The 27,141-nt window shown below is 41.3% G+C and overlaps 1 protein-coding gene across 2 annotated transcripts in view; it reads right to left on the reverse strand.

The window, feature by feature from the left end:
* Positions 1-27,141, reverse strand: part of LOC117906754 (sister chromatid cohesion protein PDS5 homolog A) — a 79,672-nt gene that overhangs the window by 28,695 nt on the left and 23,836 nt on the right. For both annotated transcript variants that reach the window (XM_034819928.1, XM_034819927.1), the window contains exons 11-13: positions 16,065-16,253; positions 14,710-14,889; positions 12,856-12,998 (exon numbers count right to left, since the gene is read on the reverse strand). In XM_034819928.1, coding sequence (XP_034675819.1) covers positions 12,856-12,998; positions 14,710-14,889; positions 16,065-16,253 — 512 coding nt within the window. The remainder of the gene's footprint in view (positions 1-12,855; positions 12,999-14,709; positions 14,890-16,064; positions 16,254-27,141) is intronic.

Here is a 27,141-nt window from a genome sequence, read left to right on the forward strand (position 1 = left end):
AAAATTTTCAAAAAAATCAAAGATTCCCCAAAAGCAAACACCTATGATTCTGAAATTGAATCTTTCAATCAATCAATGAGAAGATCAAAGAAAAGAAAAAGAAGAAGAAGAAGACAAAAAACAAACTTAACCCAACCCATAACCTTTTCGAAAGACTATAGGAGGAGAATCCACCAAAGGATGGGGCCACAAACGATTTAAGATTTACTTACCTGATTTTATAAAAATCAAGCATTACTGAAGTGTAAGAGCTTTCGTGCGGTGCGGCAGTGGTGCTCGTCAAGTGGATTGAAACCTTCAATCTTTCATCGACAAGGCAACTTTCCCTCATAATTAGATTCATCTCCACCTCTCCCTTCAGTCGTGGGTTGCAGAGTTAGAATTTTGCAGTTGTGGGTATTACATGGGTATTGTGGACTGTGGGTGGGAGGAGAAATTGATAAAGTAAAAAGTTAATGTCAAATTCCTTCATATTTATATTTTATGGTTTTTTTATCAACATTTTTATTTTTATTATATTTTATGGTTATGTGGGTGGCTGGTATGATTTTATGGTTATATTATTTATGGAATAAATTATAAAATGCATTTATTGGTAAAATGAGAATTAAGTATCCAATTTGGTGAAGATGTTATCGTATTTGAAATAAAAGAATTTTCTATTCTTAGCATTATTATAAATAACTTTTAGTGGATGTTTTTATAACTATTTAAATAATGTTAAATGTGAGTCAATTTTGTTTTATTAATTTTTTTTAGCTTATTCAATTGTACCTATTTTTCTAATAATTTGTATAATATTTTTATAATTTTTTGAACTTTCTAATTATCTTATTTTGTGTATCGTCTAATACTTAGCCGATACACTAAGATTGATACTCCTCGGGACCCTCCGAGTCAGTAACCGATATCGCGACTTTGAACCATGCACCAAAAAGCTCTCCATAACATCCACCTCCCAATCATTGAAAGGTCTAAAGAAGCAAGGATTTCATCCCCCCCCTCCCCCTTATACCGAGGAGCCTTAAATATCCTCTACCTATGCCTCTTTTGAGTCAACAAAAGCAAACAAAGACAGGAAAGACACACAAAAAGGAGAATCCCCATACCACTTATCCTTCAAAAATCTCACACTTCGCCTATTACCCACTAAAAAAGAGATCCTACTACTCACAAGATATCAATCTTCCCTTATCACTTTCCACAACCCAACACCATACACCTATCTCACTTCTCGGGAACACCATCTCCCTCTTTCTTTTCCATACTTCCCTATAATAACTTGATTCCAAAAAACCCCTCTCTCATTCGCAAATCACCATTTCTATTTACAAAGGAGAGATTTATTAAGAGTTGAAAGACATTTGATACCCAAACCCCTCATTCTTCTTGTCTAAGCAAACAATCGGCTAGGCTTATTTGAACCTATACCAACTTTATTCTTTCTTTTTTTATATACATAAATTTTTGTCTCCATTGGAACTTGAAACCAGAACCTCCCTTTACCACTTGAGTGTGGCCTCAAGGACAACTCATGCTTTAATTTAGGAAATTGTATGTTTTTCTGAAGATATATTCTCACTACAAGTTTCAAATTTATCTCTTTCACTAACTATTTTATTATTGTATGTAATTAATATATCTTTACCATAGTTGCTAAAAACTTACAATATAATGACAAAATACACTTTTTTTATGAAAATCAATATGTATCACAATCTATACCACATCTTAAGCACATCTTATAGTACATATATGATACATTATACACTATATTATATGAGATGCAATATAACATACTCCTTTCACAATTTTTTAAGAAAAATCAAATTCAAATTTTTTTAAAAAAAAAAATATTATATTAATTGTTTCAAACAAAAAATAAGGTTAGAAATTGATCATAAAAGGATAAAAGAGGTAAAATAATCCAATATGAAAACCTACATTCTTGTTATCAAAGGGCATATTGGAAGTTACATTCTTCTCACAATGAATATTGGAGAATTTCCATTTGAATGATTTGAATTTTGACATTCAAAATGATGGTAATTAATGAAAAAAAACTTTTAATATGTTAGTTTTAAGAATATAAAATGTTAAAAACTTCGGAGAGGACATATAAAGACATATATATCAACACATATTAGTATATATACCTAGTAAGATTTATAACAAAAAAAATTATATCTAAAAATTTAAAAAGTTTATTTTTATGAATTTTATGATGAACGTGTGCATTAAACTCAAGTTTTGTTATAGTCTCGTCCTTCTCCATACAAAGAAAACATCGATCACCAAGTGTTATCTTCTTCTTTGTAGCTGAAATTCCAAGAGAATGGGCGGGTAGATCCAAGAATTGAAGAAATATGAGTATTTTTATCCGTGACTACACTAAGTAATCTTGGATATTAGACCCCCAAAGGTTGGTCTCCCCACCACAAGTCTTCCCAGAACCAAATTCTATCCCCGTCTCCTACCACAAACTGAGTAAACTTGGAAAACCCTTGGGAGACTTGTGCAATGGCCTTCCAAGGACAACGATGTGACCATCTGACTATATTGTTGACATCCCAACCATTGGAGTGTGATCCATAAATGCTTGAAATAACCTGATGACACAGAGCTAAACCCTCCTTAGGATATCTCCACAACTACTTCCCTAAGAGAGCGACATTCCTTACAGAAATCTTTCCAAATCCCAATCCCCCTTTCGTCTTCGACTTACACACTACGTCCCTGTGAAAAGAGAGAAAATGGAGAATCCCTAATTTTTGTTATTAAAAAACTGTTAATAATACACATTGGATTTGGATATATATATATACATGTTAGTGAGACCCACAATACAATAAGGAAAGAAAAGGAAAAATAAAACTGTACACTATCTAACACTCCCCCTCAAGCTGGAGCATATATGTTATATGCACCAACCTTGTTACAAATGTATTTAATTTTAGGACCTCTGAGAGATTTAGTAAAAATATCTGCTAGTTGATCATTTGAATTGACAAAACTAGTCGTCACACATCTTGATGCAATCTTCTCTCTAATGAAGTGACAGTCAACTTCAATGTGTTTGGTCCTTTCATGGAAGACTAGATTGGATGCAATATGCAAAGCGGCTTGGTTGTCACAGATGAGCTTCATCTGTTCATCCTTTCCAAATCTCAACTCCCGAAGAAGATGTTTCAGCCATATGAGTTCACATGTTGCCAGAGCTATAGCTCGATACTTGGCTTCAGCATTAGATCTAGCCACTACATCTTGTTTCTTACTCTTCCAAGATATTAGGTTACCTCCAATAAAAAAACAATACCCGGAAGTGGAACGTCTATCTATGGGTGAGTCAGCCCAATCTGCATCTGTGTAACCAACAACCTCAGTATGACCTCTGTTCTCGTATAACACACCTTGCCCTGGTGTGCTTTTGATATATCGAAGAATGCGGATTACAGCATCCCAATGGCTATCACATGGTGACTATAGGAATTGACTAACAACACTTACAGGAAAAGAAATGTCTGGACAAGTAATGGTGAGGTAGTTCAGTTTACCTACAAGTCGCCGATATCTCCAAGGATCTCCTAAAGGCTCCCCCTATCCTGGTATAAGTTTGACATTTGGATCCATAGGAGTGTCTACCTATTTACAGTCTAACATACCGGTTTCTTCCAAGATGTCTAAAGCATACTTCCTTTGGGAAAGAACCACGCTGGAACTAGATTGAGCTATCTCAATCCCTAAGAAATACTTGAGTTTCCCCAAGTTTTTAGTCTGAAAGTAGGTGAAAAGGTGTTGCTTTAGTTTCTAAATACCATTCTGATCACTGCCTGTAATGACGATGTCATTCACATAAACTACCAGATAAATACACTGTCCTAAAGAATTATGATGATAGAAAACGGAATGGTTTGCTGTACTGCGGAACTTGCCAAACTCCTGAACAACATAACTAAAACGGCTAAACCATGCTCGAGGAGATTGTTTCAAGCCATATAGAGAATGGCGTAACCTACACACTAAACCAGACTCCCCCTTAGCAACAAAACCAGGTGGTTGCTCCATATAAACTTCCTCAACAAGATCCCCATGAAGGAAAGCATTTTTAATATCTAACTGATAAAGAGGCTAAGAACGCATAGCAGCCATGGAGAGCAATAGAAGAACAGAAGCTATCTTGGCAACAGAAGAGAAAGTGTCACCATAATCAGAACCATAAACCTTAGTATAGCCTTTAGCAACTAAGCGGGCCTTAAGGCGATCAACCTGATCATCAGGGCCAACCTAAATTGTGTAGACCCAACGACAACCAACTGTAGATTTACCAGAGGGTAAAACAACAAGATCCCAAGTGTCATTAGAGTGTAAAGGAGCCATTTCATCTACCATTGTCTGTCACCAGCCTGGATGGGAAAAAGCCTTAGAGGTGCTCTTGGGAAGAGAAACAGAAGATATAGCAGAAACAAGTGCAAAATAGGATGAAGATAATCGATAGTAACTCAAAAAATTGTAAAATGGGGTGAGGATTACGAGTAAATCGATTACCTTTCCGAAGAGCAATGGGTAAGTCAGCAGAAGGAGGCAGAGTCGGGGCAGGAGAAGCCGAAGGGATAGGAAATGAGTCAGCAGGTACCTCGGCCAAAAAAGGAGGAACAGTGACACGATGACTACGATGATAAACCTAAAGTGGACGAGAAGGCACTGCATCAGGTGGGGAGATAATGGGAAGGGGTAAGACTTCAGAAACAGGAAGAGACTCAGAGGTGGAGAAGAACGGTGAGTCCTCAAAGAAAGTGATATCAGCGGAGAGAAAGTAGCGATGAGTCTCAAAGGAATAACAACGATAACCCTTTTGAAGTCTGGAATATCCCAAGAAGATGCATTTTGTGGCTCTGGCAGAAAGTTTGTCCTGTCCAGGAGTGAGAATATGAACAAAGCAAGTACAACCAAAAACACGAGGAGGAAGGAAATAAAGTGGTTGGTCAGGGAAAAGAAGGGAATGAGGAATCTGATCGTGTAATACAGATGAGGGCATACGATTAATCAAATAACATGTTGTAAGAATAGCGTCCCCCCAAAAACGAAAAGGGACATTACTATGGAGAAGGAGAGTACGAGCTGTCTCAACAAGATGTTGATTCTTACGTTCAGTTACCCCATTTTGTTGAGTATGAGCACAAGAAGACTAATGAAGGATCTCATGTTAGGACATAAATGAAGTAAATGGCGCAGAAAAATATTCTCTGGCATTGTCACTGCGTAACACACGAATAGAAATATTGAACTGGGTTTGGATTTCAGCATAAAATTTTTGGAAAATAGAAAATAACTCAGCTCGATTTTTCATTAAAAATAACCAAATACATCGAGAATAGTCATCAATGAAAGTGACAAAATGCTAAAATCCTAAAGTAGACGCGGTCCGACAATGACCCCAAACATCAGTGTGGACAAGTTCAAAAGGAGACTTTGCCTAATTATTCAAACGCTTTGGGAACGAGACACAAGTATGTTTCCCAAGCTAACATGACTCACACGCAAGTGACGACAAAGATGAAAAACGAGGGACCATTTTCTGGAACTTGGATAGACTAATGTCACAGGATGCTTCAAATGACCCTCCTCATGGGCTTATATAGGAGGAAGGAAGCTTCTGGAGACTCCTGGAGCCATCTACACTAAGCCATTAGTGGGAAGAGTGTGGAAGGTTCTAGAAATGCCTAGAGATGTCCACACATCTCTACACTATGGTAGAAGGCATGAGAGGAGTCCAGGGCTTTCTAGAGAATTCTAGAGATTTCTTGTACATAAGGATGTACATAGATTAGTGTAGAGAGTTCTAGAATATTCTTGATTTGTAAGGAACCCTCCAAGGTTCTAGAGAGTTCCCTTGGTGCCTATAAATAGGTGAGGGCCTCATTTGGCCAAGGGACCACCCAAATCACTTCCTAACCAAGCAAGTGAGCATCCAAGCACTTGTAAAAGCTTCTTTGAGCAATAAAGAGCTTCCATTCTTTCAAGGGTTGCCTACCAAGCTTTTTAAGCTTTCGAGTCGCGAGTGTCTTAGCCGAGAGAGCTAGGCATTGAGGGAGCAAGGCTGACTTAGCAAGATCAAGGGTCTTGGCTTGTCTAAGTGCCGCACGAGCTTAGTGAACGACTAAGTCCGTGACAAGTGGTATCAGAGCGCGGTTACGAGGTGGGCATAGCAAAGGAAGCATGTCGGGCTCTAATGTGGATGAGACTAGTGAGCAAACCCGTGGAAGGGAGACCGAGCCTACTGCACGGGGCAAGGGTAGGAAGGATAAGTCTCGTGACGCCTTAGCCAACATGGAGGCAAGGCTAGCCAAGGTGGAGCTAGCCATGGCGGACACTCGGGAGGGGTTGGACTTGATCGAGCAAGGCATGGAGAAGGGCTTAGAGGATCTAAGGGAGCAGATCCAAGACCTTCGTGAGGGGGTGCAAGTCTCACAGGTTCAGCCAGTATCGCACGAGGAGTTTGTGTCCTTCCAAGGAAAGGTCTTGAGCATGCTTGCTAGCATGGAGTCAAGGATAGAGGCCTTGGCCACTCGAATGGAGTCCCGAGACCAGGAGGTTAGGCAGGAGTTGGCCATCTACAAGGCTGCTGTGTCGGCACGGGTCATGGCCACACATGAGGCATCTAGGGTGGAGGTGCCGAAGCCATATGGGTTTAGTGGCAAGCGGGATGCCAAGGAGTTGGATAACTTCTTATGGCATATGGAGCGATACTTCGAGGCTATCGCATTGACGGATGAGGCGACTAAGGTAAGAACTGCAACCCTCTACCTTACTGACACAGCTACTCTATGGTGGCGTCGGAGGTTTGCCGATATGGAGAAAGGCACTTGCACCATAGAGACATGGGAGGACTTCAAGAGGGAGATCAAGAGGCAGTTCTACCCCGAGGACGTGGCTTACCTGGCTAGGAAAAACATGAGGCGTCTCAAGCACACAAGCTCGATACGCGACTATGTCAAGGAATTCTCTTCACTCATGCTTGAGATTCCTAACATGACTGAGGAGGAGTTGCTATTCAACTTCATGGATAACCTGCAAGGGTGGGCCGAGCAGGAATTAAGACGCCGAGGTGTTCAAGACTTAGCCACTGCCATGGCAGTAGCAGAGTCTTTAATGGATTATAAGAGGGAAGACTCCCCCAAGGTTGAGTCTTGGGAGGATAGCCACGCCATGGGTGGGGGAGACGAGGCTTCAAGGGACCACAATGCTCCTAAAAAGGGATCAGGCAAGATGCCTAACGTCCGAGAAGGAAGGGGTAAGGCGGAAAGGAAGGAGTTCACACCTAAAACCAAATGCTTCCTATGTGACGGTCCACATTGGGCACGGGATTGCCCAAAGAGGAAGGCGCTTAGTGCCATGATCGAGGAGAGGGAGCAGGAGGACGAAGCACATATGGGCTCAATGCAGCTACTAGGTGCCCTCCAATTCAACCCAAAGCCTAGTACGCCTAAGACCTCCTTACTAGCAGGGGTGCAAGGAAATGAGGAAAAAGGGGAGCGAGCTAAGGTAGCCCGCACATACGTGAAAGAGGTCACCAAGGGAAAGGTGAACTCAATGGGTAAGAGGAAGCAGCACTCTGAGCATCGAAAACGCACGGGTCTGCATCCATCTAGAGCCTCACGGGAGAAGGAGGTGAAGAACATCCTGGCTAAACGGGTCACCAGGAGACAAGGGGTTCCTCCTGTGATAGAGTATCTAGTCCAATGGAAAGGACTACCTAAGAGGCAGGCAAGCTGGGAACATCTGGATGCTTTGAGAAAGTTCTGGAAACACATCGAGAGGTTTCAGAACGAGGCAACGACGAGGACGTCGACAGCATGGGTGGGGGAGAGTGTCACAGGATGCTTCAAATGACCCTCCCCATGGGCTTATATAGGAGGAGGGAAGCTTCTGGAGACTCCTGGAGCCATCTACACTAAGCCATTAGTGGGAAGAGTGTGGAAGGTTCTAGAAATGCCTAGAGATGTCCACACATCTCTACACTATGGTAGAAGGCATGAGAGGAGTCCAGGGCTTTCTAGAGAATTCTAGAGATTTCTTGTACATAAGGATGTACATAGATTAGTGTAGAGAGTTCTAGAATATTCTTGATTTGTAAGGAACCCTCCAAGGTTCTAGAGAGTTCCCTTGGTGCCTATAAATAGGTGAGGGCCTCATTTGGCCAAGGGACCACCCAAATCACTTCCTAACCAAGCAAGTGAGCATCCAAGCACTTGTAAAAGCTTCTTTGAGCAATAAAGAGCTTTCATTCTTTCAAGGGTTGCCTACCTAGCTTTTTAAGCTTTCGAGTCGCGAGTGTCTTACCCAAGAGAGCTAGGCATTGAGGGAGCAAGGCTGACTTAGCAAGATCAAGGGTCTTGGCTTGTCTAAGTGCCGCACGAGCTTAGTGAACGACTAAGTCCGTGACACTAAGGTGGCCTAGGTGACTGTGGATGAGGAGGAGAGCATCAGTGGAAATGCAAACTGCAAGAGTTGAAGGCGAGGTGAGGTGATAGAGGCCTTGAGACTCACGTCCTATGCCAATCGTCTTCCCCGTACTCCAGTCCTGCAAGGTCACAAATTTATCAGAAAAAGTAATAGAGCAGTTAAGAGTACGAGTGATTTTGCTGATGGAGATAAGATTAAAGGAACACTCAGAATATAAAGGACAGAAGTGAGAGGTAGAGAAGGGAGAAGACGTGCCAAACCAATGGCTTTAGCTACAGTTTGAGAACCATTAGCTAAGGTAACAGTAGGTAAGGCAGAGGTAGTAGTAATAGAAGAAAAAAGATCCTTATTACGAGATATGTGATCAGAAACGCCAGAATCTAGAATCCAAGGTCCAAGAGAAGATGTGTGGGTAAGACAAGCAGAAGCAACAGAAGCTAACTTGGTGGCCTGATAGCGGAGATAGTCATCATACCCACTATCAATGAGGGAAATACCCTGAGATGTGGAGGAACTGGGAGGCTGAGGTGGCTGAGGATCAGATGACTGGGCCACGTGGGCAGTGCGGGGAGGCCACCCATGTAACTAATAACACTGATCACGAGTGTGGCCAAGCTTATTGCAATAGGTGCAATAAGGACGTTGGCCTCTACCTCGGTTACCACTGCGTCCCTCGAGAGTTAGTTTAAGAAACTAACACAGAAGAATCTAAAGTGTTATTAGATGGCAAAGTCTGAGTGGAGGAGATACGGAGGAGACGAGCAAACATATCATCCAAGGATGGAATGGAGGAACTGCCAAGAATCTGATCGCGGACGGTCTCAAGATCTGGACGGAGGCCAATAAGCGTAAGAACCATAAAAAACTTGTCAATCTGTATTCGTTGATCCCCAACATCAGTAGTAAGAGGCATCACGGTCAAGAATTCCTCCTTAAAAGAGGCAATCTGGCCAATATAAGTAGACAAATTCATGTCTTGTTGTCTGACATTGACAATAGAAGAAGCCACCTTATAAAAACGTTGGATATCATTCATGTATAGCTCTTTCGCCTGATTCCAAAATTTAAAGCATGTTTTGTAGGCCCGAAGATAAAGCAAAATCTTAGGATTAACTGATTGCCATAACACACTACATAATTATGCATCTATCTTCCTCCATTGTACTCTGTCAACCTCAGGGACATCCGCCTCCTGCGTAACAAGGTGACCCTCATAACCTTGACCCATAAACCAAAGCTCCACAGAGGCAGACTAGAACAAATAATTTTCACTGTCAACCAATTTATCCGAAGTAATCATAGGAGATCCAGATATGACAGAGGAAAAAATGGAATTTTTAGTAGTCATATCTACTTATCTGGAGAACGAAAAATATTTGGATTGAAGAGAACCCTAATACGGCTTCAGATCGCGGCTAAAAGAAGAAAAACCGAGGATTCGCGGCTGTGAGAAACCAAATAGTAAAGAAAAACAAATGTGGCACTACTAGAAGGGTAGAAGAATACTTCCTAAGACACGTGCAGGGCTTGGGGTGGAGAGGAAGTCACTAGAGGTCGTCGGAAAGGCTGTTTAGAGGGCCGACGGAGACCAAAAAAACCCAAAAAATGCACTTGCAGGGCTCGGATGGCACAAGCACAGATGGAGGGTGGCTAGACGGCGTCAAGCGAGGCTGGAGGTGGAAGCGCGTGGCCGGAAAGTTCTCCACGCGCCGACGCATGAGGTTTAGGCCGCCAGAGAAGAAATGCGCGTGGCCGACGCGTGATTGAGAATCTCCCTCCAGTGCTTTGACAAAACTTGAAGATCTCCTCCTTGCGCACTTGATGGTATGGTCGGTGTTGGAAAGGACTTCGCCGGAAAAAGTCGCAGGAAAAGTCGTCGGCAGTGAGGGTTTTCTAACGGCGATAGGGTTGAGCGAAAAGCTTTAAGAGATGGGAAAGGTGACCGGAATGAAACACGGTCACGGAAAGGTTTCCCAAAATTGATTTACGGATAAACCGAAAATAATTAGGTTTTTTTTTTCTCCCTTGGCTCTAATACCATGTGAAAAGAGAGAAAAGGGAGAATCCCTAATTTTTGTTATTAAAAAACTGTTAATAATACACATTGGACTTGGGTATATATATACATGTTAGTGGGACCCACAATACAATAAGGCAAGAAAAGGAAACGTAAAACGATACACTATCTAACCATCCCAACTAACCAAATGATCTTTTTTGCCTTCCCCTACCTGACCATAAAAAATCTCTTTGCAATCTCTCAATTTTTGCTGCCACTAAGGCGGGAATCTTAAACAAGGAGAGAAAGTAACATGGCATATGGGTGAGACAAGATTGAATGAGAGTTATTCTGCCTCCAAAAGATAAATACGCATTTTGCCACCCATCTAATCTCCTTGATATCCTCTCAATCACAGGATCCCAAAAACCACACGCCTTAGGATTCCCTCCCAGAGAAAGACCCAGGTAAAGTATAGGCCACCCAGAAGCCTTGCAATCAAGCATCTCGGCCAACTTAGAAAGATGATTTTGTTCAAGATTAATGCCATAGATATTACTTTTGTAAAGGTTAACTGTCAACCCAGAAATATGCCCAAACACCAGCAAAACATTCTTACGGGTCATCATATCCTCTTCTCGAGTACTAGAAAAGAAAATGGTATCATCTACAAATTGTAAATGGGATACCCTTATTCTGTTCCTACCCACCCTGAAACCCTCCAAGACGTTTCTCTCGTCAGCTCTCAATAACATCCTACTCAATACATCTGCAACTAGAGTGAACAAAAAAGGGGATAAAGGATCACCTTGTCTTAAACCTCTAGATGCCTTAACCCACCCTTTCGCGTTACCGTTCATTAGGACTGCAAAAGAAACCGAAGACAAATAGCCTCTCATCCATTTCCTCCATCTATGACTAAACCCCTTCATCTCCAACACATGATCCAAAAAGCCCCAACTCACGTGGTCATAGGCCTTTTCAAAGTCAATTTTAAGACAACTCCTTTCTCCCCTGATCTTCTTTTCTCATCCACTATCTCATTGGCTATGAAAACTGCATCCAAAATTTGTCTCCCTTGAACAAAAGCTCCTTGAGTAGAATGGATGGTTTCATGAAGTACCCCTCTTAGACGTTCTGCTAATACTTTGGCTATTATCTTGTATAGACTAGTGATCAAGCTAATAGGTCTATAGTATGAGATTCTCTTTGACATGCTTTTTTTGGGTAACAGAACTATAAAGGAAGCGTTAGTGCTTTGATTGATAATTCCATTCCTGTGAAACTCTGCAAACACTCTCACTAGATCCTCCTTTATCACTTCCCAACAATCTTGAAACACTGCAATGGTAAAGCCATCCAGCCCCGGTGCCTTATCCCTATCCAACTGAAAAATGGCCCTAGAAATCTCTTCTTCAGTAAAGGGGGATTCCAACCTAGACGCACTCTCACCAGATATAGGGAACCAATCTAAGCCTTCCACTCTCCAAGGCTCTCCAGAAGGACTCGCGTAGAGCTTTTCAAAATACCTTAATATCTCCTCTTTGATGCTCTCTAAATTATTCAACATTAGGCCACTTTCATTCTCCAACTCCTTGATAAATTTCCTATTTCGCCTGCCATTAGCCACTTTATGAAAGAATTTTGAGTTACAATCCCTTTCTTTAACCCATTTCACCCTAGCTTTTTGTCTCTAATGTATTTCTTCCCTCAAAATCAACTCCTCTAGCTCCCCTTTTCTTAAAGCTCTCTGGACTAAAAGTTCAGGGGATAGACCCCCTTCTTGCTCCAAGGTATCAAAGTTAGCTAAATCAGACAAGGTCTCAAAATATCCTCATGAAAACCCAAGTTTCAGCAAACTCCTCTATTTTAGTCGCTGATAAAAGAAAAAGAATCAATTGCAAACCAATTAGCTGTGTTTGAAGTAAAGAATAAGTATCTTACAAAGATCTCATACCACACCAGTGCCATGTTGTGAAGACACAAAACCAAATAAGTTTCCTTTCAAGTCATATAAGCTTCAAAGGGTGACATTATGTTGAGACAGGTTTATCAAGAAAAGGAGCACACACAGTTTGAGCCATACAAAGCTCTGTTCTGAGAAAAACAGATAGAAACTGACGTGATCCATTCAGGAGAAGCATCTATTTAGCCATTGTTTTTGAAAACATGCTATTGATTTTAAGATATGTTTCAATACAAGGGAGTGCATAGAAAACAACCATTAAAGGTTTTTTTTTGAGTCGTACAAACATCATAGCATGACATTATGCTTAAACAGATTCAAATATCAAGATAAACATAAAGCAACAGCAGAATTACCTGCATCAGAATCAAAAAACCAAAGATAAATAAATAAAATAAAAGAGAGAAAGAAAGAAAGCAGAAACTACCTGAGTTTAATAGAAATGTGAGGACCTGCTTTTCCTAACACTTGAATCAATTTTTCTTGAAATGGGATGTCCTCCTTAAATAACAACATTTGAAACAGTTTCTCCGAGCCTTTCAGAAGAGAAGGAAAAATGCTGACAATAACCTGCAATAAAATGGCATAACAAAGTACATATAATTTACAATGAACAGTAACAACAGTTGAGCTAGCAAACAAGATAAGTTGACAAGGAATACATTGTAAATTAGAGTTTCATGTCCAAGCCTATCCAAAAAAAAAAAAAAGTTAATGTGTAACCTTGCACTCAATGTCACCAAACACATCAATGAAGCAAGAACTTGTTGGTCCAATAACATGCGGAAAGAATATGGAGAGCTAACTTTTACACAAAATCTCTCATACAAGTGGTTCTTCTACCAAAACTTAATTACACCCCTTTTGTTCTCTCTATTATTTGAAAACTACTTATGCCCTTTTTTTTTTTTTTGATCAAAAACAAATGATGTATTAAATATGGAAAAGAAAGACTTGAGAAGGATGAGGAATTCTCCCCACAATTATAAAAAAACTGATCAAAACATAATTGAACTCCTTCACTATACAAGAAAATCCATAAAAAATGAATTAGACCACATAAGAATATGCATAGATATTGTCTCCCCAAACCTAGACTTAGATCCTCTTTTTTTTTTTTTTTTTGATTAGATAGACTTAGATCCTCTTATTGCTAACCAAACCCTTTTGATCTACATATTGAATTCCAATAGAACCAAATAACATTGAGATGAATTCCATTAAAAGTTCCAATACAAGAGGCCCTAAAAGAGGAATAAAAGTGAAGTAGACCCACAACGTCTCTAACGTCCTCCACTTACCCTCTAAGATCCAAGCATTTTTCTCTTACCACACAATCCAAAGCAATGTGGGACAAGTAATTTGCCAAACGGTCTTGCTTCTAATGGGACAAGACAGGCAATTTACCAAAGTGTCTTGCCTATAATGGAGCCCTTATATGAAATGATCATCTTGTCACATCTACCCTAGGGCTGAACTCAATCCATCATGGCTAGTCTGAATACATTATGTCATAACCCCAAAGTTTATCGAACAGTATAGAAAGAGATGGTCAATTGCCTCTCCATTAGTTCTTATGACTCTTAGTCACAAGACTGCACCCATCTTGCTGAGATCAATCTGAGCTCCAAAGCATTCACCTAAACAAGCACAAAAGGAGACCAATGCAGTACAATCAGTCAATTATAGATGTTTTGATCAGGTAGACCCCTTCCCATGAGTAGCAGAACAGCTCAGGTTTGAAAGAATTGTCATACACATGGGCCGAGCATGCACCTCAATGCTCAACAGCCAGTGGTTTATATAGCTTAATTGATGGAAGCTATTCAATGATTGTTTCAACTTCATTCCTCTTGTTTTGTTTAATCATATACAAAGTTAAAGGTTGTCGTTTTTCCTTTTCCATCCTTTGGGAGTTTGTGATTCGGAATTGGGGAAGTAGTTTAAATGGGAAGTGATTAGCTCAACAAAAATGAAAGAAATAGTGAAATCCTTTGGCAAGATATTTTTACATCTGTCCGCCGGAATGGACATGTTACATTTGAGCAAAAAATAAATGAAGCCATGAAAACTTATTAAAGCCTACAAATCCAGATATTTTAGTAATACCCAAAATACAATCAACAGAAGCAAGACATGCTTGAAATGAATGAAGATATATAAGTACACACAGTGTAGATATCACATTTCAAACATCTATAGCAACCAATCGGTCAAATTTAAAACACTTTATATGAAATGCAATTTGAACAATTACCCTCATAAGCAGCATAGTTCTTACCAAAAGAAGGTCAAAAGAAGAAACCTCCAAGTGCTTATTGCCAACTCTGTTGCTGGAAATATGCTCTAAAATACAGCGTACATGCTCAGAGCTGAATATATTAAACAAGCATTTCTTGGAAAGAGATTGTAGAAACTCAAAATGTGGATGCCTCTCCCCTATCATTTTCAGAAATTTATCCTGATAAAGAAGTTACTTGTAAATAATTAGAATTTAAGAAGGATGAGGAGTGGAGATGACACAAATTTAAAATCATAGAAATTTAATCAACTGTTCAGAAAGGATCTTTAAAATCCTAGCCAAGGACCATTTTCCTTTTTGGCTGATCAACAATCCTAGTAAAGGACAAAGAACAGAAAACAACTTGCAATGGAGAAAGAAAAGAACATGATTAAAATTTCTAGCTTCTCAATTTTTCAAGATTGAAGCTCTGAACATGCCACTTGAACTGCTTGTGAGGCTGACACTGTATTGAAGTACTTAAGAACTCTCAAAACATCCTCAGTAACTGCAGCATCTGAGATTGAGGTTTTCTATCTTTGTTATATGGGGCATGAAAACATGGCACTTCTAATTCATTAACCACTGAATTCAACAAAAGAAACAGATGTTTCTGCTGCAAGATGCTATCCAAACTAGATTTTGTTTTTATGTGAGTTCAAAAGATTCTTTTGGTTACAAAATGCCATTGACAATGTGTTTGACCACAGAATGACATTCAGAAGATTTTTTATTTTAAAGACCAATTAAATTAGAATTCTAAATTTGTCTTAGCCTACTTTTTTTTCTCAATAATAAACAATCACAATGTTGGAATAAAAAGAAATAAAGGGTCCCAATAGGATGAGTTATTCAAAGCAAACAAAAAGAAATAATTACAAACCAAATAAATGCATCGCATCAAAAGGATGTGAGCCTAAATTCTCATAAATACTAGAAGGGACTCAATAAAACATATTAACAGAACTCATTTGGCTATTCAATTCGTTACCCTCATTAATAGACCTAAGAAAACAACAGTCCATCTCTTAAATAAGGTCTCAAATTTATCTTAACCCACATATCCCATGATTCTTTCCCTCAAAAGATGTCTAGTAAGCATCAAATGTAGGCTTGATAAGAACACTTGCAAATCTATGACATAAAACACAATATCCAACAACTTCCTTCATAGACATGATATCTAATAGCTAATGAAAACAAATATATGATAAAAGCCCATAATAATATTAAGCAACTAAATTAAACCAGCAACACAGAAAATATGATAGAACAGAATTAATCACAATGGCAACCTAAGTGGTGTTCTACAGATGATGCAACATTATCCAAGATAGCAAGTGGATGAAACGCACTCTGGTGGTCTCAGCACTTGTTAAGGTGACTTCATCCAAAAGCTGTAGCAAAGCCTTAAATATGCTATTATCTTTCATTTGGTTTAATTTATGAAAGCATTCTTCAGCTTTGCAAGAGTCTGGAAAGGAAGCTGACATTTTCAAAAATGAAGCTTGAATCCTCTTCTGCACTTCTTCAGCAACATTCTCCTGCAGTACATATCCATAATGCTTATTAATCCCATCAATATCAAATAAAAAACTAAGAAAGCACAAATCTCAATGCACAGACACCTTCCTCACACTGGAGTACTCTCAAAAATCCATTTGTAACATATCATAGCATAAATAAACAAAGAGTAGAACAGTATGACTAGCTCAAGAAATTAAAATCACAGAAAAAATGTTTTTTAATACAGCTAAAGCCAAAGCTTGCATGGCCAAAAGTCTGAACGCCACGTTCTTGGTCATCATTCCAAAAAAAGGTGGGGCTGAGGACCTAGGGGAGTTTCGGCCTATCAGTCTGCTAGGGGGGCTGTACAAGCTTATGGCCAAAGTGTTGACCAATAGGCTGAAAATGGTGTTAGATAAGGTGGTCTCAGCTGATCAGAATGCGTTTGTGAGGGGGAGACAAATTCTAGACGCCTCTCTCATAGCTAATGAGGTGGTTGACTACTGGCAGAAGAGGAAAGAAAAGGGGCTGGTGTGCAAATTGGATATTGAGAAAGCCTACGACAGCATCAGTTGGAGCTTCCTTATGAAGGTCTTGAAAAAAATGGGCTTTGGGTCGCGCTGGATGGATTGGATGTGGTGGTGTTTTTCAACGGCAAAATCTTCTGTCCTTATTAACGGGGTTCCAGCAGGCTTCTTCTCCAGCTCTAAGGGTCTGCGTCAAGGAAACCCAAGTTCTCCTTATCTTTTTATCTTGGGCATGGAAGTGTTGAGTGCACTCATAAGGCGGGCGGTGCAGGGGAACTTCATTTCTGGTTGTAGGCTAAGAGGTAGAGGGGATGCAGAGATTATGGTGTCTCATCTGCTCTTTGCAGACGACACTATTCTCTTCTGCAAGGCCAGCAAGGATCAATTAACTCATCTTGGATGGATTTTGGCGTGGTTTGAAGCGGCTTCTGGGCTTAGGATCAATCTGGCCAAGAGTGAGCTGATACCAGTAGGGGAGATTGATAATATTGAGGAAATGGCGGTGGAGTTAGGCTGCAGAATTGGAAGCTTTCCGGTTAAATACTTGGGGCTGCCCCTTGGGGCCCGGCACAAGGCCTTGTCCACGTGGGATGGGATGGAGGAAAGAATGAGGAGAAGACTTGCCTGTTGGAAAAGACAATACTTGTCTAAGGGCGGGAGAATCACCCTGATTAAGAGTACCCTAGCTAGCATTCCTATTTATCAAATGTCCATCTTTAGAATGCCTAAGTCAATGGTTAAAAGGCTTGAGAAATTACAAAGAGATTTTCTTTGGGGAGGGGGAAACACGGATAGGAAAATCCATTTAATTAATTGGAAGGTGGTGTGTACTCAAAAGGAGAAGGGGGGTCTTGGTATTAAGAGGATGGGGTTATTGAACAAGGCCTTATTGGGCAAGTGGATTTGGAGATTTGCCATTGAGAAGGATGTCTTGTGGAAGAAGGTAATCGGGGTGAAGCATGAGTTGGAGGGTTGTGGTTGGAAATCTAAGGAAGCCCGGGGGCCCTTTGGAGTGGGAGTTTGGAAGGAGATTTTAAAGGAGATGAGCTGGTGCTGGAATAACATGAAGTTCAAGGTGGGAAGGGGGACTAAGATCATGTTCTGGACTGATCATTGGTGCGGCAACGAAGCGCTGTCCCAAGCGTTTCCCCAGATTTTTGCCTTGGCAGTGTGCAGTAATGAATTGGTGAATGATGTGTTGGACCCAAGGCTTGGCCAAGGAGGGTGGAATCTCAGATTGGTTAGAGATTCTAATGATTGGGAGCTGGTGCTGATAGAAGATTTGCTCTTTTTGCTAAGGGACATCAGAGTAACCCCAGAGGAGGACTCAGTGCTTTGGAAAGGTGGGGATTCTGCCAGTTTTCGGATTTGGGTGGCTTACAATCTGCTGGCAGCCCCTAATCCTCTTGTTTTTCCGGGAAAAAATATTTGGGTGGATAAGGTCCCAACCAAAGTAGCTTTCTTTGCATGGGAGGCTACTTAGGAAAAAATCCTCACGTTGGATAGGCTGCAAATGCGTGGGTGGCAGCTTCCAAATTGTTTTTTTTGTGTGGTTGTGAAGAGGAAAATGTAAATCACATTCTTTTACACTGTACAGTGGTTAGGACCCTTTGGGAAATCGCCTTTGCCTTATTTGGGGTTCAGTGGGTGTTTCCAGAGAAGGTAAAAGAGGCGTTGTTCTGTTGGAGGGGCCCTTTTGTGGGTAAAAAAAGGAAGAAGATATGGAAGACCATTCCGTTATGTATTTTTTGAACGGTGTAGAAGGAAAGAAATAGGTTAGCTTTTAGAGGGGGTCTTTTGGCTATTCAGACTCTTAAGAATTCTTTTGTATGTAATCTGTGGAGTTGGGCTAAGTTGTATAGGGGAGAGGAGTCCTCTTCACTTCTAGGCTTCTTGGAGTGGGTAGCGGTCCCCTAAGGGCTAGTGAGGTGTTCTTGTTTTTGTTTTTTTGGCCTTGTGGCTGCTTTGTATACCTCCTGTATGCGGTGCGGCCTTTTGGCCTTCTTTAATATATTTTCTGCTGTTGCTTATCAAAAAAAAAAACAAGGAAGAAATTTAAAGCTCATTTTACATACCTGTGGATCCTCAAAAAATATCAAGAAAAAAAGCACAAGAAATTTATATTTTCTTTGGAAAATGGAAATCTTATGCTTAGGCAAGGTCACAACACCAAATACTAATTAACACAAGATCTAGAATTCAAATCAAATACAAAAAGTTACCATTGTTTTAAAGTGAATAAAAATTCATAAACTTCAATACCTAAGCTCTATGTTTGAGCTAGTCAAACTTTAAACCAAAATTTAAAGTGGATTAACTGAAAGCATCATGCAACGTAGAAGATTATAAAAAATTGAACCCTAGCAAGCAATTTTGTACACATGAACAAGTTTATGGGAGGGGATACCATGGCTCTATTAGGAACTCTTCATCTAAATAAGAGGAATTTCAAATTAATAGATCGTAAAGCAAAGAAAATGGCTTTGAGATGCCCCCAGGACCTGAAGCAAGGCATACTGAGAGAAACATGGATACTAACCATGATGAATATTAACCAGTTGTTATTAAAATCCCCTCTAATGGCACCTCCATATAAGAAGAAAACCATGAACCAAATCTACACCAATCCCTCACAAGAACAGCATGCAACGATACCCATCATAATCGACAGAGGCCAATAGTTCAATTGTGAAGATTCCACCCAAAATGCAAGTCCATATAAAGATGGGAACTTCATTGAAAAAGAACCAACAACAAAAACAATTTTTCTTCCTCTTTTTTGTTAGAAACAAACATTTTCATTCTTCAATCAATTGATAAATACAAGAAGTATAAGCAATCCTTCAAAGATGTATAACAAAAAAAACATTGGACAATCAAGGGGGGAAGGAAATCTCCAACAAAGGAGGCCAAATGCTTTGCTCCTTGTTTGGCTAACTGATCTGCAACTTGATTAGCTCAATGAGGAATCCAAGAGAAAGAACAACCCAACTCATTTGCAGTATCTATGATTTTGCGCATCCAGTTGTTAAACTTCCATGAATCCCTTTCCTTATTATTCACAAACACTTAGAGAACATTATAAATGGATACTCTGAATCAAGCAACAAACACCTTGTTGCCTCATTCCTTCAATGAAGTAAATGCAAAATTAACAGGTCAATAACAACAATCTTCAGTCATCTTAGAGCTCCCTTCTAAACAATAAAAACCACGTGCAAATGATCTTCAGGCTGACAGCCATAACATATAGCAACAATTCTGACTCTCGAGAGGCCCTAACCACCTCACTAATCTAACCAAATCCTTATCTTCCCATAATTCCTCGTCATAAAATGCATCAAACACTTGAATCCCAATCACATTAGCATATTCCTTGAGGAGGCTAAGCCCATGTAAATGGGGTTTGATGTAGCTTCTACTTATAGAAATCTAGATCAGCAAATCCAAAACTTGATAGGCTGGCCAAGAGAAGGATGTCTTCTCTAGTTGAAATCATTGGGGATTTCATGCCCCCCTTTAATTTTAGTAACGTTTTCCTTTCTACAGAACTTTTCATTCATTGTTATTTTGTACATATTATTTGTATTTAATGCAACAAAAATTCAGGTTCTCCAAAGGAGTAAGAATTATTACAATAGGAATTTTGGTTTTCAACAGTAAAATTTTATTTCCTGTTCTGCTGCTGTATCATCCTCTTGCTATCCTAATGGTAACTAAATATCCATGCCAAAGCCCTTCCCTAAGACCCAAGCTTCTCCTTGGATTAAAGTTATACAAGAAACAACTATGGTCTTGAGATTATGCATTTTTATTTTGGATTCTGAGATATTAAGTTGCTGGCACTTCCTAATGAGATTTTTGTTTTCGCATTTAGATAAACAATCATCTCTTCATTTAAGGTCTAATCTCTATGAGATTTTAACAACCTAAAATAGATATTGTTTTTCAAATTAAAATTTTATAATCGCATATACATGCAAAACCACCATTTGCATGCATTAGTAAAAGCATGCTTATGGTGCTCCCATTCCTTAATTAATAGAATTTTTGATAAGTAAATGAATTTCATTAAAAAAGGGGGAATGAGACGCTAAAATAGCGACTCTAAGTATACAAAACCTATACACCCGCCATCAATGGCCAAAAGACAAAAAACCTATAGCCACAAGCCTACTTAGAGCCCAACCAATCAATAAAATTAGCTATAGTTAGAGGGCAATCGTCTATGAACAACTTAGCCTCAGCCCATAAAGTAAGAATAAAAGATTGTTTCAATCTCTGAATTGACACCGACTCATCCTTGAATGCCAAACGATTCCTCTCCTTCCAAACCGTCCAAAAAATGTGAAGAGGAGCAGCTCTCCACACCTTCTTGCGGTCTTTACCCATGAAGAAGCCATTCCAACTCAGAAGGGTCTCTCTAACTGAAAAGGGCAAAACCCAAGACACCCCAAATAAGGCAAAGAGAAGATCCCATAAAGCCCTTGTCCTGGAACAATGAAGAAGGAGGTGGTTTATGGTCTCCTCTTTCTCAAGACACATAAAACATCTGTTCGCCAAGGCCCATCCTCTTTTCTGGACTAGATCCAATGTTAAAGCTTTGCCCCACGTGGCCTCCCATGCAAAGAAACAAATCTTGGGCTGCACATTCGCATTCCAAATAAAGCTTGAAGGAAACAAAGATGAACCACCCGCTTCAAGAGCTATATAAAGAGACTTGACCGAGAATTTACCGCTCTTGGTTTCAGTCCACGATACCATATCCTCCACATCCTCAATAACTCTTTTACTCTGAATCCTCTCCATAAATCTTTCTGCCTCCTCAACCTCCCAGTCATTAAACGCTCTTAAAAAACAGGGGTTCCAACCCCCCAGCCCCCTCAGCCAAAGGATCCCATATATCTGCCACCCTCGCTTCCTTCTCAACCGTCACAGCAAAAAGAGAAGGGAAGGTCATACACAGAGGAGACTCCCCACACCATCTATCCCTCCAGAAGCTCACCCTTCTTCCATTACCAACTATGAAAGCCATCCTATCACTCACCAACTTCCAATCCGCCCTAATTCCTTTCCACAAACCCAAACCATGAGCCTCTCTCACTTCCCGCGAGCACCATCCCCCTCTAGCTTCTCCATACTTCCCTCTAATTACATGATTCCACAAAGCCTCTCTCTCATTTGCGAAACGCCAGTTCCACTTAGCAAGAAGAGTCTTGTTAAGGAGGGATAGGCTTTTGACCCCCAAGCCTCCTTTCACCTTGCTTAAACACACCAACTCCCATCTTACTAAATGGGGCTTATGCTCCAGGTTGCCCCCACCCCATAGGAAATCCCTTTGAATTTTCTCTAATCTTCGTCTAACTGAGCTTGGTAAACACAACAATGACATTAAATAGATGGGTAAGTTCGATAAAGTACTACGAATGAGAGTCGCCCTTCCTCCCTTGGACAAATATTGTCTCTTCCACATAGTTAACCTTCTTCTGAAGCGCTCTTCCACTCCATCCCAAACTGTGACTGACTTAAAAGGAGCTCCCAGGGGCATCCCCAAATAGGTAGTTGGAAGACTACCCATACTACATCCAAACTCCTCAACAAGATCATCCATACTCTCCACCCTCCCTACTGGAATTAATTCACTTTTTTCCAAATTTATCCTCAATCCAGAAACAGCCTCAAACCACATGAGAAGCCAACTGAGGTACGTCAACTGATCTTGAGAAGGTTTACAAAACACCAGTGTATCATCAGCAAACAGCAAGTGGGAAATTAGGACCCCTTCTTCGCTCCGACCTTTTACCCTACAACCAGATAAAAAATCTCCCTCTACTGCCCTTTTAATGAAAACACTAAAGACCTCCATAGCAATGACAAAGAGGTAGGGGGAAAGGGATCACCCTGCCTCAAACCCCTGGAGCTTTGAAAATAGCCCGTAGGGGTTCCATTGATCATCACTGAGAAGCTTGCAGTGGATATACACCACCGAATCCACCTAATCCATTTCTCCCCAAAGCCCATTTTCTTCATGATTGTGAGAATAAAGTTCCAGTCCACTTTATCATACGCCTTCTCTATGTCCAATTTGCACAAAATGCCGCTCTCATTATTCTTAAGGGTCGAATCAATGGCTTCATTGGCTATCAACACTGCATCTAGGATTTGTCTACCTTCCACAAACGCCCCTTGAGCTTTTGAGACCACCTTTCCAACCACTTTTTTTAGCCTATTGGCTAATACCTTGGCTAGCCACTTGTACAAGCTTCCCACCAAGCTTATAGGCCTATAATCCCCTAAAGCTTCAGCCCCTGCTTTTTTTGGAATTAAGACCATAAATGTTGCATTTAGGCTTTTAACAAATTTGCCATTTTCGTGAAACTCCTTAAAGAAGCTCATCACATCAGCCTTCACGAAATCCCAAGCAAAAATCCAAAAGGCCATAGAGAATCCATCTGGCCCCGGGGCTTTATCCCCATTACAGCCTTCTAGGGCGTCAAGCACCTCCTCTTCCATAAAAGGAGACTCCAATGCACTGACGTCCAAAGGCTCTAACATCTCAAACTGCAGCCCAGAAACAGAAGGTCTCCATTCCCCCGGATTAGACAACAACGTCTTAAAAGCATTGGCGATCCCTTCCCTGATATCATTTTCCTCCGTGAGCCACGCTCCGTTAATCTTAATTCTGTCCACATTATTCCTCCTCCTATGTGCGTTGGCCATTTTGTGGAAAAAACCGGTATTTCTATCTCCCTCTTTCAGCCACACTTCCCTGGATTTTTGCCTCCACGTGATTTCTTCAAGTAAGACCCATTTTTTATACTCTTCTTTCGCTTCGTTTCTGGCTTCCAGCTCTTCCAATGACAGCCTGCTGGTTTTCTCCTTTGCATCCCAATACTCCATCTGCTCCAGTGCCGTATTCTTTCTATATTCAACCCTTCCAAAACTGTTTCTGTTCCATTCCTTCAGCTTAGCCTTCATAAATTTCAATTTTTCAGCCAAGATAAAACTTGCAGATCCACTGAATCTGCCTTCCTCCCACCATTGCTTCAGTAAATCCTTGACACCTTCAGCTTTCAACCACATATTCTCGAATCTAAACGGGATAGGGCCTCTTCTCATACCCCCACCATCCATAAGAATCGGGAAGTGATCGGACACGGGTCTTGGAAGGAGAAACTGCCTCGCATCTCCAAAATGGCTATCCCACTCCTCATTAACCAGAAAACGATCCAACCTTGAAGAAGACTGATTACCCGCTCCTCCAGTCCATGTAAAAGGGCCCCCCACCATGGGCAGGTCCTTTAACTCCAGATCTTCTTTCACTTCTGCGAACCTTCTCATAATTGAGTTCAATCTCCCTCCTCTGTTACACTCTTCCGGACTCAGGATGGCATTAAAGTCCCCTGCAACGCACCACGGCCCATTCCAAAGCCCCTTAATGGCCCCCAGCTCTTCCCAAAAACTCTCCCTCTCCCTCCTTAAAATTGGCCCATAAACCCCAGTAAACGTCCATATAAAACCATCCTCGCAGCTCTTAAAAGTGCACGAAATAGAGAACAATCCTTTTTGCATGTCAACCAACTCCAGCATCTTGTTGTCCCATATCACCACTATTCCTCCGGCTGCACCCCTTGAGTCTATAGCTCCCCATTCAATGAACCTACCCACTCCTAAGCTCCGAACGATGCCCGTGGTCATTTCCTGAATCTTGGTTTCCTGTAGGCAAACCAAGTCCACCCTATTTTTCCTAATCAAAGCTTTGATCACCTTCCTTTTGTCGCAATTATTAGCCCCTCTTACATTCCAGGTGAGCATTCGGAGCTTCATTTAGACCTACTCGTGCTTCCCCCTCCTTCACCTCCTCCTCCACCTCCAATATAGTTCACAGTCCATTCCAATTTTCTCAATTCTCTTTCGAATTTTGACGTCTCTAATTTTCTCCTCTTTGTGCCATCCAAATTGCCTTTTTGAATCTTCCTCTCTTTCATTCTCTTGAGCAAGAACAATATTTCCCCTTCAAATCCCTCCGTTGGCATTCCTAGATAACGGCTAAATTTAGCCAGGCTACTAGACTGCCAACACAAATCCCCCTCTTTGCCCCTCTCCTCCTTGTCTCTTCCCAAAACCCCCACTGATAATTCCTCGGTATTCCCAGCCTCTCTACCCACCATGTCCGAAACCTCAGCCTCCCTTCCGTCCGCCAAAATCATCCGAAGCGGGTCCATGACTGCACCCCCTTCGTCATCTGAAGCTGTTCCCCGGTCGGAAGTCCTTGCCATGACGACACCTTTCCCGTCCCACCCAGAAGGAGTAGAAAAGAGAGAGATATCCCGTTTCCCCAGAGATGAGAAAGGAGAAGAGGTTTGATCGGAATACCTGGAGGCCTCCTCCAATAACGCCTCGTCAGTGATTTCTGAGGAATTGACGACCGGACGAGGCGATCCTAGCTTGAACCCAAGCAAATCCCCCTCCTGCTCTCCGCCACCACTGCGTCGCCCATCGGGAGCCCTAACCCCTTTTGCATTCTCCAAAATGGGTATTCTCTCCCCCGTCTGGCCTTTAAAAAGCTTTAAATTGGGCCGGCCCATTACCTCTGGTTTTTTAATCCCTTGGCCCTCCTCAGCGGGCTCTCTTTCCCAGCCCGAATCATCTTGCCGGCCCAGAGGCATAAAATCTCCAGGCCCAGAGTGCAAACTCTTCCCCCCAGCTGAAGATCGGTCTCCTTTTGACCCGTCAGTCTCTGATGCTGCTCCCTGCACAGTACCAGAGGGCTGAACTTTCGTGCTGCAGCTGCCTTCTTCTGCGTTGTACTTCTCAGCCACTTTTGCAGGTTCCCCATACATCTTTTCTCCCACCCTTATGAATCCAGCGCGTGTAACTCCTTCTCCATCATCCCTGACCTCCCGCTCCTTGCCCTTATCTTTTCTAATGGCCGGAACCACTTCCGACAAGCCTGGTTTCACCTCCCACCATAGCTGGAGAGCATAACAAAAAGATCCCACTACTACTTGCATGGTACTCGGCCATTCTACACCTGCATATCTCACTGAAATTCTGGCCCACCTTAGTTCCTTGAGATTTGCAGTATTTGCATCCACTTCAGCGAATCCCCCGCAACAATCTCCTATCTTTCTGAAGGCTTCCTGACTCCAAAGGTGCAACGGCAATCCCATGACTCTTACCCAAACACTCTCGGCTCTTTCGCCATTTTGAGAACACCCCACTTTTGGGTCCCACCTGTCCAAATGCATAGTCGATTCCTTGAACCATCTGTTTCCTCTTAAAAGCACCTTGTCTGCCTCGTCTTTATTCTCAAACTCGATCAGCAAGAGAGGGCCCCCTAGCCTTGCGAACTTCAGTCCTCCTTTAATATTCCAACAGGTTCTCCCCCAACTTTCAAGAGCATGCATTTCTGAATCCAACAGAGGGTTGTGTCCCCATCTGCCAACCAGACATCGGTCCATTAACTTCCTCTCACTTGAGATGTCTTTCTCTCCCAACTGTAACCATAGTGTTTCCCCTGCCTTTCTCACTCTTGAATTCACCACATCGACATAGGATTTTTGGGCTTTTCCTTCAGATTCCCCTACTGTATTCCCTGTCCCATAAGAAGTAACATTTCCCCTAGACTCAACCCGAGAAATAACCCCCAGAGAGCGAAGCTTTTCAGCCAGCAGAACCCATCCTCCCAAAATTCCTTTTCCTTCTGGAAACACTAAACAATATCTCTTTGATTCCAGGTCAACCACGGAACACAGTAAAAACCTACCTGCCTCATTTGCTCGACTTTCCAACTTAAACCTCTTTCCTCCATCTTCCCACCTTTTGACCAGACCCTGCACAACAAGACCCCTACAGCAAGCCTCCACCCCTTCCAGCAAGCAGCACAAGCTGAGACTTCCAAACCTGACCCACGAAGTAAAACCTCTACTCCTTTCCACAATGATTCCCCTACATCTCTCCCCAATCACCTCTACAGAGATTTCAAACGATTTTGAATCCACTGCAAACCAACATCTGCCTCCTCCCTTCATTTCCTAAGACTACTTACAGATACCAATCAGAGTCTCCATCCATCCCAAATCAGAGTCTTACTATTTTTGTCTAAATGGACCAGATTCAACCTTGAAGTCCTTAAGGGTGACTGTTATGTCCAAACCCCAACACCACCACCCCAAAAAACAACCCATTGATGAAGATAACACTCCCAAGAACTCACGGAATGAATGTTGGTTCCACCAACATGCAATATAAGATGACTGTTTTGGTAATTTTACTTGACCAGCATTTTTTTTTCTTTTTGGTAGGAAACCCTTAATTAATAGAATGTTCTTCTCTTGTTTATTCTAGCCTTTTGGCATCCTTGGTATGTTCCCAATATACTAGGGGTGCGCACCCC

This window comes from Vitis riparia, chromosome 18 (assembly GCF_004353265.1).
Source record: "Vitis riparia cultivar Riparia Gloire de Montpellier isolate 1030 chromosome 18, EGFV_Vit.rip_1.0, whole genome shotgun sequence".
Taxonomy (NCBI): Eukaryota; Viridiplantae; Streptophyta; class Magnoliopsida; order Vitales; family Vitaceae; genus Vitis; species Vitis riparia.